The sequence below is a fragment of the Capricornis sumatraensis genome, chromosome 2 (assembly GCF_032405125.1).
Source record: "Capricornis sumatraensis isolate serow.1 chromosome 2, serow.2, whole genome shotgun sequence".
Lineage (NCBI taxonomy): Eukaryota > Metazoa > Chordata > Mammalia > Artiodactyla > Bovidae > Capricornis > Capricornis sumatraensis.
The window spans coordinates 135,197,177-135,210,761 of NC_091070.1; the positions used below are offsets into that span (position 1 = coordinate 135,197,177).

General features: G+C 55.7%; 1 protein-coding gene across 1 annotated transcript; it reads right to left on the reverse strand.

The window, feature by feature from the left end:
• Window positions 1-546: 546 nt before the first annotated feature.
• On the reverse strand, window positions 547-9,486 carry ATXN7L2 (ataxin 7 like 2). Its single transcript, XM_068965759.1, has 11 exons — window positions 9,360-9,486; window positions 7,400-7,465; window positions 6,640-6,744; window positions 6,012-6,222; window positions 5,431-5,717; window positions 4,715-4,797; window positions 4,178-4,431; window positions 3,160-3,358; window positions 2,903-3,024; window positions 1,623-2,418; window positions 547-614 (listed from the first exon to the last, which is right to left on the reverse strand). The coding sequence occupies exons 1-11, from the start codon at window positions 9,484-9,486 to the stop codon at window positions 600-602; spliced, it is 2,265 nt and encodes a 754-aa protein (XP_068821860.1). The 3' UTR covers window positions 547-599.
• Between the last annotated feature and the right edge of the window lie 4,099 nt (window positions 9,487-13,585).

Consider the following 13,585-nt stretch of genomic DNA (forward strand, 5'->3'; position numbering starts at 1 on the left):
AGTAGGAGGCAGGAGGAGCTGAAGAAACTGAGGCAGTAATTCAGACAGGATGCAGGCGCCAGGTTGCTGGAAGACCAGAATAGGGCCACAGGCTGATTCTCCTAGACCTTCAAGGCGAAGATCCAAGAGTAGACCCAGAGGTGTGGCTCCCCTCCCCATCAAGTTTCCTTCCCCAATAGGACAGTAGTCCCCTTGCTCACTAGGAGCCACATGCCTCCTCATCCTAAGACTCCCCCAGTGACACAACCCCTAGCCATTTCCAGAGACTAAAAGTACAAAAGCATATGAGCATAAGAGATTCTTTTGCAGGCAAGTGATAGGAGCTGGAGGCTGGCTGCCTATCAGGTCAGCCTCCTGGGGTGTAGCTGGGGACAGTAAGGACACTCATTTTATTACACTTCTTTCCTTCCTATGTTTCTGTTTTTATATTTTCTTAGCAGCAACAGAACAGGAAGACAGTCTTGAGGTATTTTAAAGAGGTTTTTTTTTTTTCTTAAAAAAAATAATATAAAGTTATAAAAAGCGGCAGCAGCCTGGGGCCCGGATCTGGAGGGGAGGAGGTGCTGGCGGCTCCATTGCAGTGGGCAGGCACTTTCTCGTTAATGGGCTTTTGACTGCAGGAAGACAAGAGGCAAGAGACAGGGTCAGGCTAGGGGGTCTACCTGTCCTTCTATCTAGCGAACTATGTGGGCCATAAAAGCTAAGGTTCCATATCCTCCTACTGGTCTGTTGAGTAAAGCTAGGCACGGGGGAGGATAAATGCCTGCCCAGCAGAGGCAGTCTGGAGATCACCCATGCAAGCGGGGGACACAAACACACTCAAACCCTGGGCAACTGTCAACTTATTATTCCTCTCATATGGGTGCCAAATGTGTTGGGATGCATCTGGTCAGTGCCTAAACCAGGAGGGCGTCCCCTCTTCCCACCCAACTCATCCCTCCTGGCTAAGATCGTATGTATAGCTCAGAGAATGCTACTCCAGGGCTCCCATCAAAAGAGGCAAATAAATCTGGCTGCTGGCTTTACTGGAAACCCTGGAGAGTTTGCCTGACACCTGAAAACCTGGCAGTGGATACATGTGCAAGGTGGGCAGTCATGCATATGGGGACCTTGGGTGGTGTCCCTGCCCTTTCAGGCCCTAATGCCCGGACACAAAACCAACGAACAAGACCAGCCCACCCACCCTGTGCCCAGCGTGTTAGGCCACAGCTCTGGGACCCCAGCTTAACCCCACTGCCCAAACCTTTCTTATCAGAGCTCATGGAGTCCAACTTCCTTTCCTTCAGGGAACAGAGGTGGCTCCAGTTCCTGGAGTGAGGGCCACAGCCAATTCAGAAAGTGGCCCTTTAATTAAAACAAAAATGGGGGAAGAGGGAGAGGCAGAGGCAACATCTCCTTAGCCCAAGAGAGAGGGCTGGGGACAGGGGAAGGCCCACCAAGCCAGAGCTGGGGTCACCTCTCCCTAGAGAAGATGGCCAGGAACTCTCAACTTCCCCAGTCTTCCCCTCCCTGCACAAATGTTTTACTTAGGCACCTCTTTCTGTCAGGTTCCTGCTGGGCATGCCAACCTCATCCATCCTGACCCTTCCCTGCCCCCGCTCTTCAGGGAGCCAGGCTGGTACCTGCAGTGTAGAACACTTCTCCTCAAAGGCCAGGGCCGGACCCGGCTTCTTGCGGCGCACAGAGCAGGCCGCGTCGGCAGGGGCACCGGCCTGGCAGTGCTTGGCCTTCACTGGCCGGCAGTAAGTGGCCAGGTTTTTCCGCTTCTTGGCTACCTCCTCCTCAGAGAGGCAGTTGGTTGGCAGGGCCTTGCCCGCGTGTCCAGCCGCCCCCTGGCTGTCCAGCTGAGAGGCCTTGACTGGCGTGGGGGGCTGATGAGGGGAACCCCGACAATCCAGAGGCCCTGCCCTCTTCACTCTTGGCCCCACTGTCCCATTAAGCCCCAGGCCCAGAGCAGGTTTAGTCTTGGCTGTGAGGCCCCGGCATCCAGAGGGCTTGCCTTTTCCAGTGGGCTCCAGGATGCAAGTCCGTTTGAAAGTGGTGGGGCCAGGTGATAACTTTCGCTTTCGAGAAGGAGCCTCCACCTCAAGCCTGTCCTTGCCTTTGGACGACTTGCTGGCCTTGGAAGGTGGGAGCTTGCTGAAGGACGGGGACGGCGTGTTGGCAGGCAGTGGTGAGGTGATGGCCTGGCTCCCGCCCGTGCATTCCGCCTGACTACAGGCAGCTGCCACGTTGGGGGAGCCTGCAGGGTAGCTGGGGACAAGGCTGTCCTTGGTGGGGGGCGTAGAGGCGGGGCAGGCGGGTCTGGGGGGTGGGCCTGGAAGGCGAGGGCTGCTGCCCATAGGGGATGGACTCAGGGGAGCAGATGGGAGGGAGCTGACAAGGTGGGATGGAGGCTCAGCCGCCGGTGGGATCTTCCTGCGGCAAAAAGAGAGCCCCACTGTGATGTCAAGCAAGCCAGAGGGCATCCCCACCAATATACAACAGCCTTTCCGCCCCAGGGAGAAATGGCCCAGAAACCCTGGCAGTGCTGCCATCTGCTGGGAGATGCTGGAACTGAGGAACACGAAGAAGGCCCAGGGACAGACAGAGATGGTACTAATATATAGATGCTTTAAGAATCTCACTGTAAATCTCAGCTTAGCCATCCCCTATCCCTACTTACCTAAAAGGTACTGGAAGTGACAGGTAAGAGTTAAGATCCACCCCCATACGACCCATTAATGCCCGACCTTAGCCTAGCTCTAGGCCGCCAAGTTTCCCCACTTCCCCTTCATCCTACTTGGGGGTTTCCTGGCCAATAGCCAAGCCACGTCTCTAGGTATGTGTGAAAAATTAGGGCTTCTGAAGCCCACGAGTGCCTGGGACCCAGGGAGGGAAGTTCTGGGGCCGAGAGACTCACTTCCACATGTGGGAGCTGAGGTGCCGTTCCAGCATGGAGCTCAGGGCTGAGCAGAACCGATCCAGCCGGCGGCTAAACACGTAGCATCCTGGACTCACCAGCCGGCTCCCAAAGGTGCAGAACTGGAGGCAGAAGGAAGGTACATGGTTACCGGTGCCTGAAATACAGGGAGAGTACCTTCACACAGAATCGGACCTCCTTCCCACACTCTGGGCCAGGAGGGCTGCCCCCTCACCCCCACTCCCCTGGGTTCTTACCGCCTGCGGCCGAGGGGGCCGGTTTGCATAATGGCAGTCAGTGGGGAGGTGGAGTTCATCAGATGTCCCCTCCTCCTCACTCTCCTCGCTGGAGGCCTGGGCCCCACCCCGGGGCAGGGGGAAGGGGAACAGGCCTGGATCCCCATCACCACCACAAGTGCCTTCATCATCCAACTCACTCTCAGAGGAAGCCCGGGACCTGGAAGGGCCAAAGGGGATGTGAGGGCAACGTGACGGAAGTGGGGCGGGGGCAGGGTGGGTTGTCCCCGAACCCACTAAGCTCAAAAAGCCAGGGCAGACACCCTGTGGGCCATCAGACAAAGAGGAAGGGGGCCAGGGAGGGAGGGGACAACAGAGCTCACACAGTTAAGAGCCGGAAAGATCAGGGGCCACAGCTCCCAAGGGATTCTCTGCCCTGCCCCTTCACTTCCCAGGCCCTGCCTCCTGAGGGGGAAAATCTGCTCCAGATTCGCCTCCTCCAGAAAATCTTCTGAGTGTAACTGCACTCAGCTCGGGTCAACCCAGTCAATTTTCTCAACCCCTTTCTTGCATCACATATTCCTGTGAGCCTGTCTGTGAGCTGAGCCTGTGTTTGGTGTCTGCCCCTTGTGTTACAGGCAGAGATGGGTGTGTGTCTCCTTCGGCAAGGCAGGCTCTCCCCCGGGTCCAGCGCAGCCTCTGCCCACGAAGGGGCCAGTGAATAAACACAAAGAAGAACTGCCTCACCCAGGACCCTGACGCTTCTGGCTCCCCAGTGACGACTTTTCGCCTGGTGGGAGCAGCTGGGAGAGTGTTTTCATCCTGGGTGTTGGATCGCTACGGAGAGGCAGGGGCATTGCAGTTGCCAGGAGAGCAGTGGGGGAATCACCTGCTTCCCCACCACTGCCAGGGCTCCTCCCCCACATCAGGGTGGAGTGAGCAGCATCTTCCAGGACACCCCCGGGCCTGTCTCCAGGGGTCCCTGATGGTTTGGGGCCAAGCATCCCCAGGTCAGATGGGTGCTGGCTCCGGGACCTACCTGGGCAGTGCACAGTAGGGGTAGGTCGGCTTGGCACGAGCAGAGAAGGCGCCGCTGGGAGCAGCCGCTGCTGCCACAAGTTGGACTGAGGCGGGGGGCTCCTGGGAGGGGCGCTCTAGAGCTGCCTCCTTGCGCCCTGGGCTCTTCTCCTTGGGAGACTCCCCTTTGCGGGAGTTGGCCTTCAGCTCCGCCACCAGCACGTCAAAGTCCTTGGCTCGGCCCTGGACCTCCCGGCGCTGGTGTACCGAGTGGATCTAGGACACAGCAGGGTGGAGGGCGGGGAGGGGGTGTGAGCTGAGCAAGGGAAGGGGCAGCAGTGTGCTCCGGCTTAGGCAAGCAGAGAGACTGGGGGGGGGATCTGGGAGCCACCCCCCTGCCTGCTGTCCCTACCTTGGGCCCACTGGGGCAGCCCCTTCTGCCCATCCCTGGTCTGGGCTTAATCCCTATCCCTTGAGTTGGACCTTGGATAAGATCGCACTTCCTCTCCCTTCCCAGGGCCCGCGTTCTCCCTCACCAGGCAGAGGGAGTAGAGCTTACCTTGCAAGTGAGAAGGCGGGTACAGATCTTTTTGGTCTCTGGATTTATTACCCCACACTGCCTGTTGAGGTCGCACTCCTTCCCTGTGGGGAAAGCAGGTCCCATGAACCCCACAGCCACTTAGAGGAGGCCCAGGGGAAGGTCTGGCATCTCCATGCCAAAGGCCTGGGAAGAGCTGGGCCTAAGGCAGGAAAGCCTCTGGCTCTCAAGTCTGCGGCTATAGCCTTCCAGACAAACTCCTCTGGGCATCAGCAGCTCTCTGCTGGGTGTAAGAACCATCCCGTCCCCATTACCAGCCCAAGAATCCTTTGGGGGCCTCCAAGCCCCCAAACAGCAACATATACCAAGAAAGAGGAGCAGCCACAGGCATCTGGAATGCCAGGGAAACCAGCTATGGGAGGTTTCTGGTGCCCTGGATCTAGGTGAGAAAAAAGATAAAGGTCCATAGCCCAGTGTGAGGAACAGTACCTTCACCTACTTGGGCACAGACTCCCATAGCCTTAATCAGGACAGCTGGACTGAAGAGAATCTTCCAAGAGAGCAAGCAGGTCAAGTGAGTGCCCACGTCAAGGGATGACCAGGGGTCCCTGTACCCCAGCAATCTGTGATGGCCAAGCCCCCTCTCCACTGACCCCCTCTCCATCAGACCCAAGGACAAAGCTGTCCAAAGGAGTCCCCACTCTACTTTCCTGACCCTCAAGACCATGACTACTCACGAGCCATCTTCCGGTGGGTTTTAGGGGGCAGCTTGGCCCCACCAGGCTCCTTTTCAGAAGGGCTGCCTTCAGTCCGGTGACTGGGGCCCTCGCTGGGGGCTATCTCGATGCTCTCTCTGCCAGGAAGTTCTTTAGAAGGGGATGCCATGGGATTTTTTCCAGGGGAGTCCTTGGTGAGGCCACCTGGCTGGCTGAGGAAAGCAGAGGGCGGGGCCACCCTGATTCCATGTCCATCGGGCTTCGGAAGACTGGACATCTTCTCCAGATTCACCACAGGCACGAAAAGGCTATACGTGGAGAGATGGTGTGGGCTGGGAGGTAGGGAGGCTGGGTCTGGGCCCCGGATTCTAGCCCAGGACCATCTCCTTTCCCAGAATTTGGGTGGGCTCCTGCGGGGGTGCAGAACTCAAGACAAGGGAATCCCATGTTCCCTGGAGCAAGCGGAAGGGAGCTGCAGAGAGAGCTGGCTCCCTCCCACCACGAGCAGTGCCCATCGCCCCATGGCTGCTTCCACTTGTGTCAACCCCTCCTTGGGCTGTGTGGTCAGGGCTTGCTTCAGGGAGTCTCCAGCCTTTCCTTACCAGAGGTTGTCCTTCTGGGTCTTCTCAGGAGGCTGGTGGCCACGGCTGCGAGACCCCTGGCCCTTCTCCCTGGAGGAGGTTTTGGTAGAACCTGGGGCCCTACAAGCAGGGCCCTGCCCATTCACTACATGGCATTTCTGAGAGCTGGCAGGGGCTGGAGGTGGAGGTGGGGCCCGGGTGTAGAGCTTGCTGAGGGGCCCATGTCTTCTTTCTGTCTCAGGAGGTGGAGAGAGCAATCGAGGTGAGTGCTGTTAACTGCCTCCTGCCCCATCCTCCTAACCCTGCTCACAGATTTATGATAGAGAATCTGCAGTTTCCGAATGTTAGGTTTTAGATTTGCCTCCTTTCCCTTTGAATCTGCACCTTCAAGACTGAAAATTCTAGGACTCTGCTTCCTGAACCTCTTAGCTCTTCCCAGATGCTAGAAACTTTACTCCACCAGATGCTAGAAGTTTGCTTAAACAATAATCCCAACCAACCACAATGTCTGAAGCTCCACCCCACCCCACCTTCCTATTCACAAAGCCTCCCTCCATTACCCACGTGACCTCCCAACTAGCCCTGTCCTCCGAGTTCCAAGTTCCACCTTCCCCTGTTCCCTCTATCTCCTCCCTAGGGCTCCCCTCACCGCAGTGCTTCTGGAAAGCTTGAGGCTTCACCACTTGGCTGCAATGGTTACATACAACCAAATAGAAGTCGTCATGGGCAGGGCAGTGCCCGAAGATGGACATGTCTGCAACGACAGAAGCCCTTATCACTGGGGCTGGGGATACCAGGGTTTCCTGGTAAGATCAGAGAACAGACCCACCCACCCACTCAGATGACACTTCCCCTCCCAGCTGATATAACAGGCTTTATGATGGATGCTTCCAGAGTTCAATCTAACCAATCCCTAAGAATGCAGGCTTTCAGGTGCTGCTGCTGCTAAGTCACTTCACTTGTGTCCGACTCTGTGACCCCGTAGCCGGCAGCCCACCAGGCTCCCCTGTCCCTGGGATTCTCCAGGCAAGAACATTGGAGTGGGTTGCCATTTCCTTCTCCAATGCATGGAAGTGAAAAGTGAAAGTGAAGTCACTCAATCGTGTCCTACTCTTAGGAACCCCATGGACTGCAGCCCACTAGGCTCCTCCGTCCATGGGATTTTCCCCATGGAATGGGGTGCCATTGCCTTCTCCAAGGCTTTCAGGTGAGAGCACCAAACACCAATGATTAGGATCTCCCTCAGTAAGTCACAGGAACCAGAGGAAGAGGCTGACTCAGACCTATCAAAGTGAGAATGGCCAGACTGGCTGCTTCACCGGCTGCAGCCACCTCCTGGGTGGTGGTAGAAGAAGGAAAGGTGGTCCTGTCTGCCCTGGGCCCCAGCCCTAATGTGTGCCGACTCCCACCTTCTTTAATGAGGGTCATGGCATCCAACTTCTTCGGGTTTTTGTTACTCTCCTCCAACTCAGTCCCTGAAGGAGAAACACAGCTCAGAAGGACCACTCCCATCCCAGACGCCCATCTCCAACCCGACCAGGTGCTGTGGCCAAGCAGGAGGAAGCCTCTGCCTCTTGACAAGCACCCGGTGCTCAGGACCACCCAGAGAACCACTCAGTGGATCTTTCTCAAGTGGTCATTCTTTCTTCACCTGCTACCTCTGGAATAAGCTGGCTTCATCAGGAGGATCCTTCCGTATGGCTCCTTTACTCCAAGGTGCAGTTCAGGATCCCATCGCTGACTAGCTGGGTGACTGTGGGTACTTGTCTCTTTTCTGGGCCTGCTTCCCCATGTAAATGGGGAACAGTCCTTCACTTATTTTCCTTCAGATACCTGAGGCCCTTCTTGAGATTTCCCAGATGTGTTCTTTCTGCTTTTCTGTGGGATCTCAAACAGATACTCTCCCAAGGTCCCCAACCTCAATTTTGTTTCACTTGGGTTGCCATGGCATTCTGAAAGTTACACCCAGTTGCTCAGGTCCTGCACTGACAGGATGGCCGTAGAGCAGAGAAACTGCTATCTTGGGGTCCTTCAGCATCTTCAAAGTCCCCTTGGTCAGCTCCACAAACCCTCTTCCTCTTAAGGGGGTTTGGGCAAGGGTTGCCCTTGTACCTCAGTTTCTGGGTTGATGACAAAAACATCTTAGCTATGCAAAGCAGCTCTTTCCCCATCCCCCTACCTTACTGCTCTCCCCTCCCTCCTCTACGCCCCCTCCCTGTCCCTTGGAAAAAAAAAAATCCATTCTGAGTCACCAAACCCGTCTGATTCCATTTCCGGTTCTCAATGCACCCAGACCCTGACAATGGCCCCATCCTTGCCCACCCAGCATGGGGCAGTTCTAGGGTGGCCTGAGGCTCCCAGTTAGGTCTGCTTCTGACACCTACTAACAGACTTGCGCCTTTCTAGAATGAGAATACTGACAGTCTTATATAATCTCCAGATGTGGAGGGGGGGGTGGGTTAGGTATGCAAGAAACAAGGGGCAGCCCCCACTCTGAAGTCCGTTAAAATGCAGTGATGGACAGAACTGAGCTGGGAGTTGGATGTCTCAGAGGAGAACAAGTGTCATCAGAGACAGCTCCATGTGGTCTCCTCCTCCACCTCTTCTCACTTGCAAACTTCTTCAGGGGCGTGATGCCTGCTGTCACCCCAAAGGCCACGAGGCCAGATGCCCCCTGGGGCCCAGGAGACAAAGATCAGGAAAGGGGCTGTCAGCCCGCTCCACCAAAAGCACTCAGGGGCCTAGAGAAGGTGGGTGTCAGGGGAGAGAGCCCGGGAGGTAAGGCAAGAGGCCCGGGAAAGGACGGGGGGTTAGAGGCATGGATGGATGGACAGAAGGAGGGAGGAAGGGAGGATGGATAGATGGATGGACCGATGAACTAATGCGGAGGAGGCGGGGGTCCAGTGGCACTGCAGTCGACAGGCAAACGCCGAAAAGGAGCAGAAGGTGTGGGGCAGAAGGCGATGGAACAAGGGGGGTTGGGAGGGGGGCACAGAAGTGGGGTGCGTGGGAAACACGTGGAGAGGACTGTTGCGGATGGGGAAAGCCCGAGGCAGGTGCAGGAGGGGCGGAAGCTGGAGGACAGCAGGCAAGAAGAAACATAAAGGAAAGCAGATGTAGGGGCAGGTATTGGGCGACGGCAGAGACAGAGGTGGGCAGGGTGGGCTGCTGGCGGAGAGCCGGCGCTAGGACCCGGAGGCGCGAAGGTGGTGGAGAAGGCGGGCACTAGGACCCGGCGGGTCCTTTGTTTGGGGGGCCGGGGAGCCGGACGGCGGCTCCCGTCGGCAGCTCCCCTCTGCTGGCGGGGGCCCGGAGGGGGGGAGGGGAGACAGGGATGGGGTCTTCAGACTCTAGGGGAGCTTCACTCACCGTCGGCTGCGGGCAGATCGGCCCGCTCCACCCACGAGCTCCAGCTCTGTCCCGCGAAGTCATCGAGACTCGGCACCCGCCGCTCCAGAGCGGCCATTGCTGCCGCCGCGCGTTCACGCACCGCCATCACCGCCGCGGACGCGCGCCCGCCCCGGCGCCGCCGCCGCGCGGCCCCCTCCCCTCATCCCCGCCGCGGGCACGCCTCCCCTCTCCCTCCCACCTTTCCAGCTCTCTTGCGCAAGTGCATCACTGTTCGTCTGGCTCTCAGTGTCTCGCCCACGTAGCCTTCTGGGAAATGTAGTCAGCTAGGTGGTGCTGTTGCCTACTGAACTTGCCGCGAGAGCCCCTCCAAAATGCATGATTGCGGGGGTAGAAAGAGACCAAAGCCTCAGGACCTCCTCTACTAAGCCTTGTGAACACATTCTTTCTACTACCAGCCCCTCTCTTAAACTCACTGCACACAGACCCCAGTTCCAAACCTCTCCGCCCAAGATGCCCCTTTAAGCCGTGCCTCCGCCAGCTGACTGGCTCCCCTTCCCGGGCTGGCGGCCACGAGCGACTTCGCTTCCCTGTAGATCGAATAGGGTAGGTGCAGGGAGGTGGGCGCTGTGAATCAGAAGGGCAAAGGGAGGGGGTCTGTAGGATGTGCTGAAGGACACAGGGGTTGGAGTGGGGGAGGATCCTCAACTCTGGTGGTGTGCCTTTGTGGGAAACCCACGCTGCCTTGATGCAGAGCAGAGGGTTGGAGTAGCGTTTTCTGGATTTGGTAGGACCTAGCTGAGCTGACCAAGATCACCTGTCAGGATGACAGAAGGCTATCTGTGAGCCAGAGCCAGCCCCGGAACAGGGGTAGCCCCGAGGCCGCTGGTGTTTGCAGCGTCTCTGCTGATCCGTCTCTCCTCTTCAGATAGCTGCGATCGATGATCGATACCCTGTATCGCCTCTTCCCAAACCCTGGTTGGACCCGGACTTCATCCATCACTTTGGCTTCTTTTTCTAACGAATATTTTCTGTGCTGGCAGGGCTGCTACCAGAGCTTCGTCATAGGGTGATTTCTCATCAGATCTGTTATTTTCCTTGCTAAGGCCTAGAAAATATTGATACCTTAATCACCCACATCTTTCTCCTCAGCTGATAACATTCTTTCTCACCTTCATACACTCAACAGACAAAAGCCTATCCCCTACCCCATCACATCGGAAAGAGATACTAATTCTCTTTTCCCTTACACCTCACCCCGTATTCATTCTTTCATCTCAGGGGAAACCAGATGGGAGGCAAATAAGTCAAGGTCTGACTTCAAGACCTCTGAGCATCTTCTCACTTTCACCCAAGGAATGTTAAAGTACTTCAAGGATGATCTCTGATGGCAGAGCTTCTTAACCTGAAAACCTTAGATGATTCCTAGGAGGTTGGTGAACCTGGTGACATTGAGTGTAATATTGTGCCCAAGTGTATTTTTCAAGGGAATAGCAATGAAGCCTGTGACTATCTGTCAGAAGGGGCATAGAGGTGCAAGTTTGTAAGGTTGAGAGGGCAACACATAAGGCCCTCAACTCCTGACAGGAAGCTAGATTAGGTCACAAATGGTAGGAGAGCATATGGAAACAACATTATGGAAGCCACTATCTCCTGCCTTTTGAGTTTGCTCTAAATTTATTAATGAGTCTCAGTTACTTTGGACTGAGGAGATGTCACCAGGCTGGGGTCTGCCGGGAACAACTCAGCCTTCAGACTCTTATCCCTGGGAGTGCAGAGTGGAGAGGAGTAGAATGATGTTTTGGTTGAAAATGCTGACATTTGTCCAAGAACTTAAAGCAAGGGGAGGAGGAAAAAAATCCCCATAAGGGCTACATTCTTGGCTCCTTCATGCCAAATGCTTGAAGCACTGTTTATTCATATGTATAATGACAAGCACCAGAAAACAACATGCAACATTCTCCCCCCACCCCTGATCTGCAATCCCAGAAGAAGGACATCTACGACCGTGATAGTGGAGGGAACTCGTGTTCAGAAAAGGTCCAAGGTGGGCATCCTGGCAGGGCCAGAATTTACTAGGGCAAAGGCAAGTGCCCTGCCAGCTGGCCTCCTCCCGGCAGCTGGAGAAACCAGACACCTTCTCCTACCTCAGGCTCCACTAGGCAAAGTGGTGATGCCAGCCCTGGTTGGAGGGAACATGAGTCCTCTGAGGACAGTCCAGCCCTCTGAAGGTAATGAGGTGAAGCAGCCTTTCCTTTTAGGATGGCCATGAAGAGAGAGGCCATAGCCTAGATCAAGGCTCTTCTGGCTGAGAACAAGCCAGCCACTTGAAGAGGATAAAAGAGCCTTCTTGGCCTAAGGGAGAGTTCTGGGCTAGGAGTCCTTGGCAGGAGTGTATACCTACCCACCCCCTTTCCCTAGCTGAAGGGCCAATTAGTAACTTAGGCCCCCCAAATGAGAACACTTTATCCATCACATTTCAGATGAATTATAAATACGTACACAGAGTGAAACATAGTTCCAGTAGAAGCTGCGCACAGACCCTCACAGGGGCCAGCCTGAAAAAACATGAAGGAACCCCTTTGTTCTCTGTGGCTCTGGAGCTGCAGGCACAGCTGTCCCACCTTGTCCTTGAGTAATCACGGGGACAGCTCAGGACAGAGAGGGGTTCAGACTGAGAAACACCCTCATCCCCATCTCCCAGCTTCCCTCCTCCAATCCTTTCCCCGAAAGCTAAAAAATACAAAATACCTAGTTTTTCACTGAAGGACTCTGGGGCATTTGAAGATATAAATCTCACACTCCCCTATCAAGCGGGGAAACTCTGACCCAAAAGATTGGCCCGAAGTCAAAGGTCCTGCCAACCCGGATTCCCCAGTAATGCACATGTTACTGCGGAGGGTGCTGAGGAAGGCGAGGAGGTTGGAGGGGTTGACTCAGTCCTGAGGAGGAACTGGCACAGGACACATCCACCTTTGGGATGACAAATGGGCTAACTGGCACTGGTTTGGAAAATGGCTGGATTCTGCCTTTGTCATTCTTCCCTGGACAGCTCTATGACCAGGGCAGACTGACATGTTTTGAGTGGCATGGGAGGCAGGTGGCCCTTATCCAGTCAGCAGTGACTCTTGGACCCCGGGGTCCAGAGAGGGACTGAAGGAGGTGTCAGGAAGAGGAGACACACCAAGGACAAATATGGAACTGGGTCCCAAAGTGAAGAAGCACCAATAGCATCGGCCTGCCCTGGACTGAGGTGGGGGTGAGGGCTGGGGGGATAGAGCCTGGAAAAAATGAGACAGAGGAGGAATGGAGGACAAAGTGAGAGGGCATATTCTTTCATAAAGGTGAGAAGGGGAAGTGTGAACCAGCGTCCAGAGAAGGAGCAGGGAGGAGAAAAAAAAAGAAGAGAGTGAAGGGGAGGTGGGCCCATCCATCCATGTCCTGGGGCTCTGGGGCAGCTTAGACTCATGATGGTCCTTTTTCCTCCTTCCAACACCCCTAGCTGGCCCCACAGGAATGAAAGGAAGGCCTGAACAGACTCAGAAAGGGACCTTGAATTCTTCAGATCTAAGAGGCTGGGGAAGGGGGCTGGACAGAGAGGCAGGAGGTGGGGAGGGCTGAAACAGAGAGCCCCCTCACCCCCTCATCTTGTGTCCCAAGTGTAAGACAAGCCCAAGAAGGAGGACAGGGAGAAAGGTAGAGAGTTTCTAGGGCAAGTAGGAGTTCAGAGTGTTGGTGGAAAGTGCCCTAGCAGGGTTGGGTGGGAGAACTAAGGGAACAGAGAAAACTGATTCCCCAGCAAGTTTCCTGGCTACTGTTTCTTAAAGTTGCAATTCAGTTGCAATTGGGACCCTCTGGAAGGGTGCTTTCTAGGCAAGTCAGCCTCCTGGGTTCAAACATGATGGACTCTGTGGGCAAACAGGGGCCAGAGGAGAGAGTGGGGAACATACTGAGCTCAGACTAATGTCAGGTCAGTGCAGACATGGGGCCTTAATGACAGCCACTGAAGAGAGGACACTAAACCACTGGTGGGCCCTCCATGCAAGAGAGCAGGGAGAAGGCTGCCAACCAATATTCCCTCCCCCCACTTTTATTGAAGCTGGACAGATCGATAGACGTGGCAGCAAGGAACCAGTCTCAGGTCTCCTGACCCCAGCCCTTGCCTGCAGCAGAGGCTGGTTTTCAGAGGCTGTGAGGGTACGTGTAAGACCCCAAGGAAGATGCCTGGGTCCAGGCAGTAGACAAGA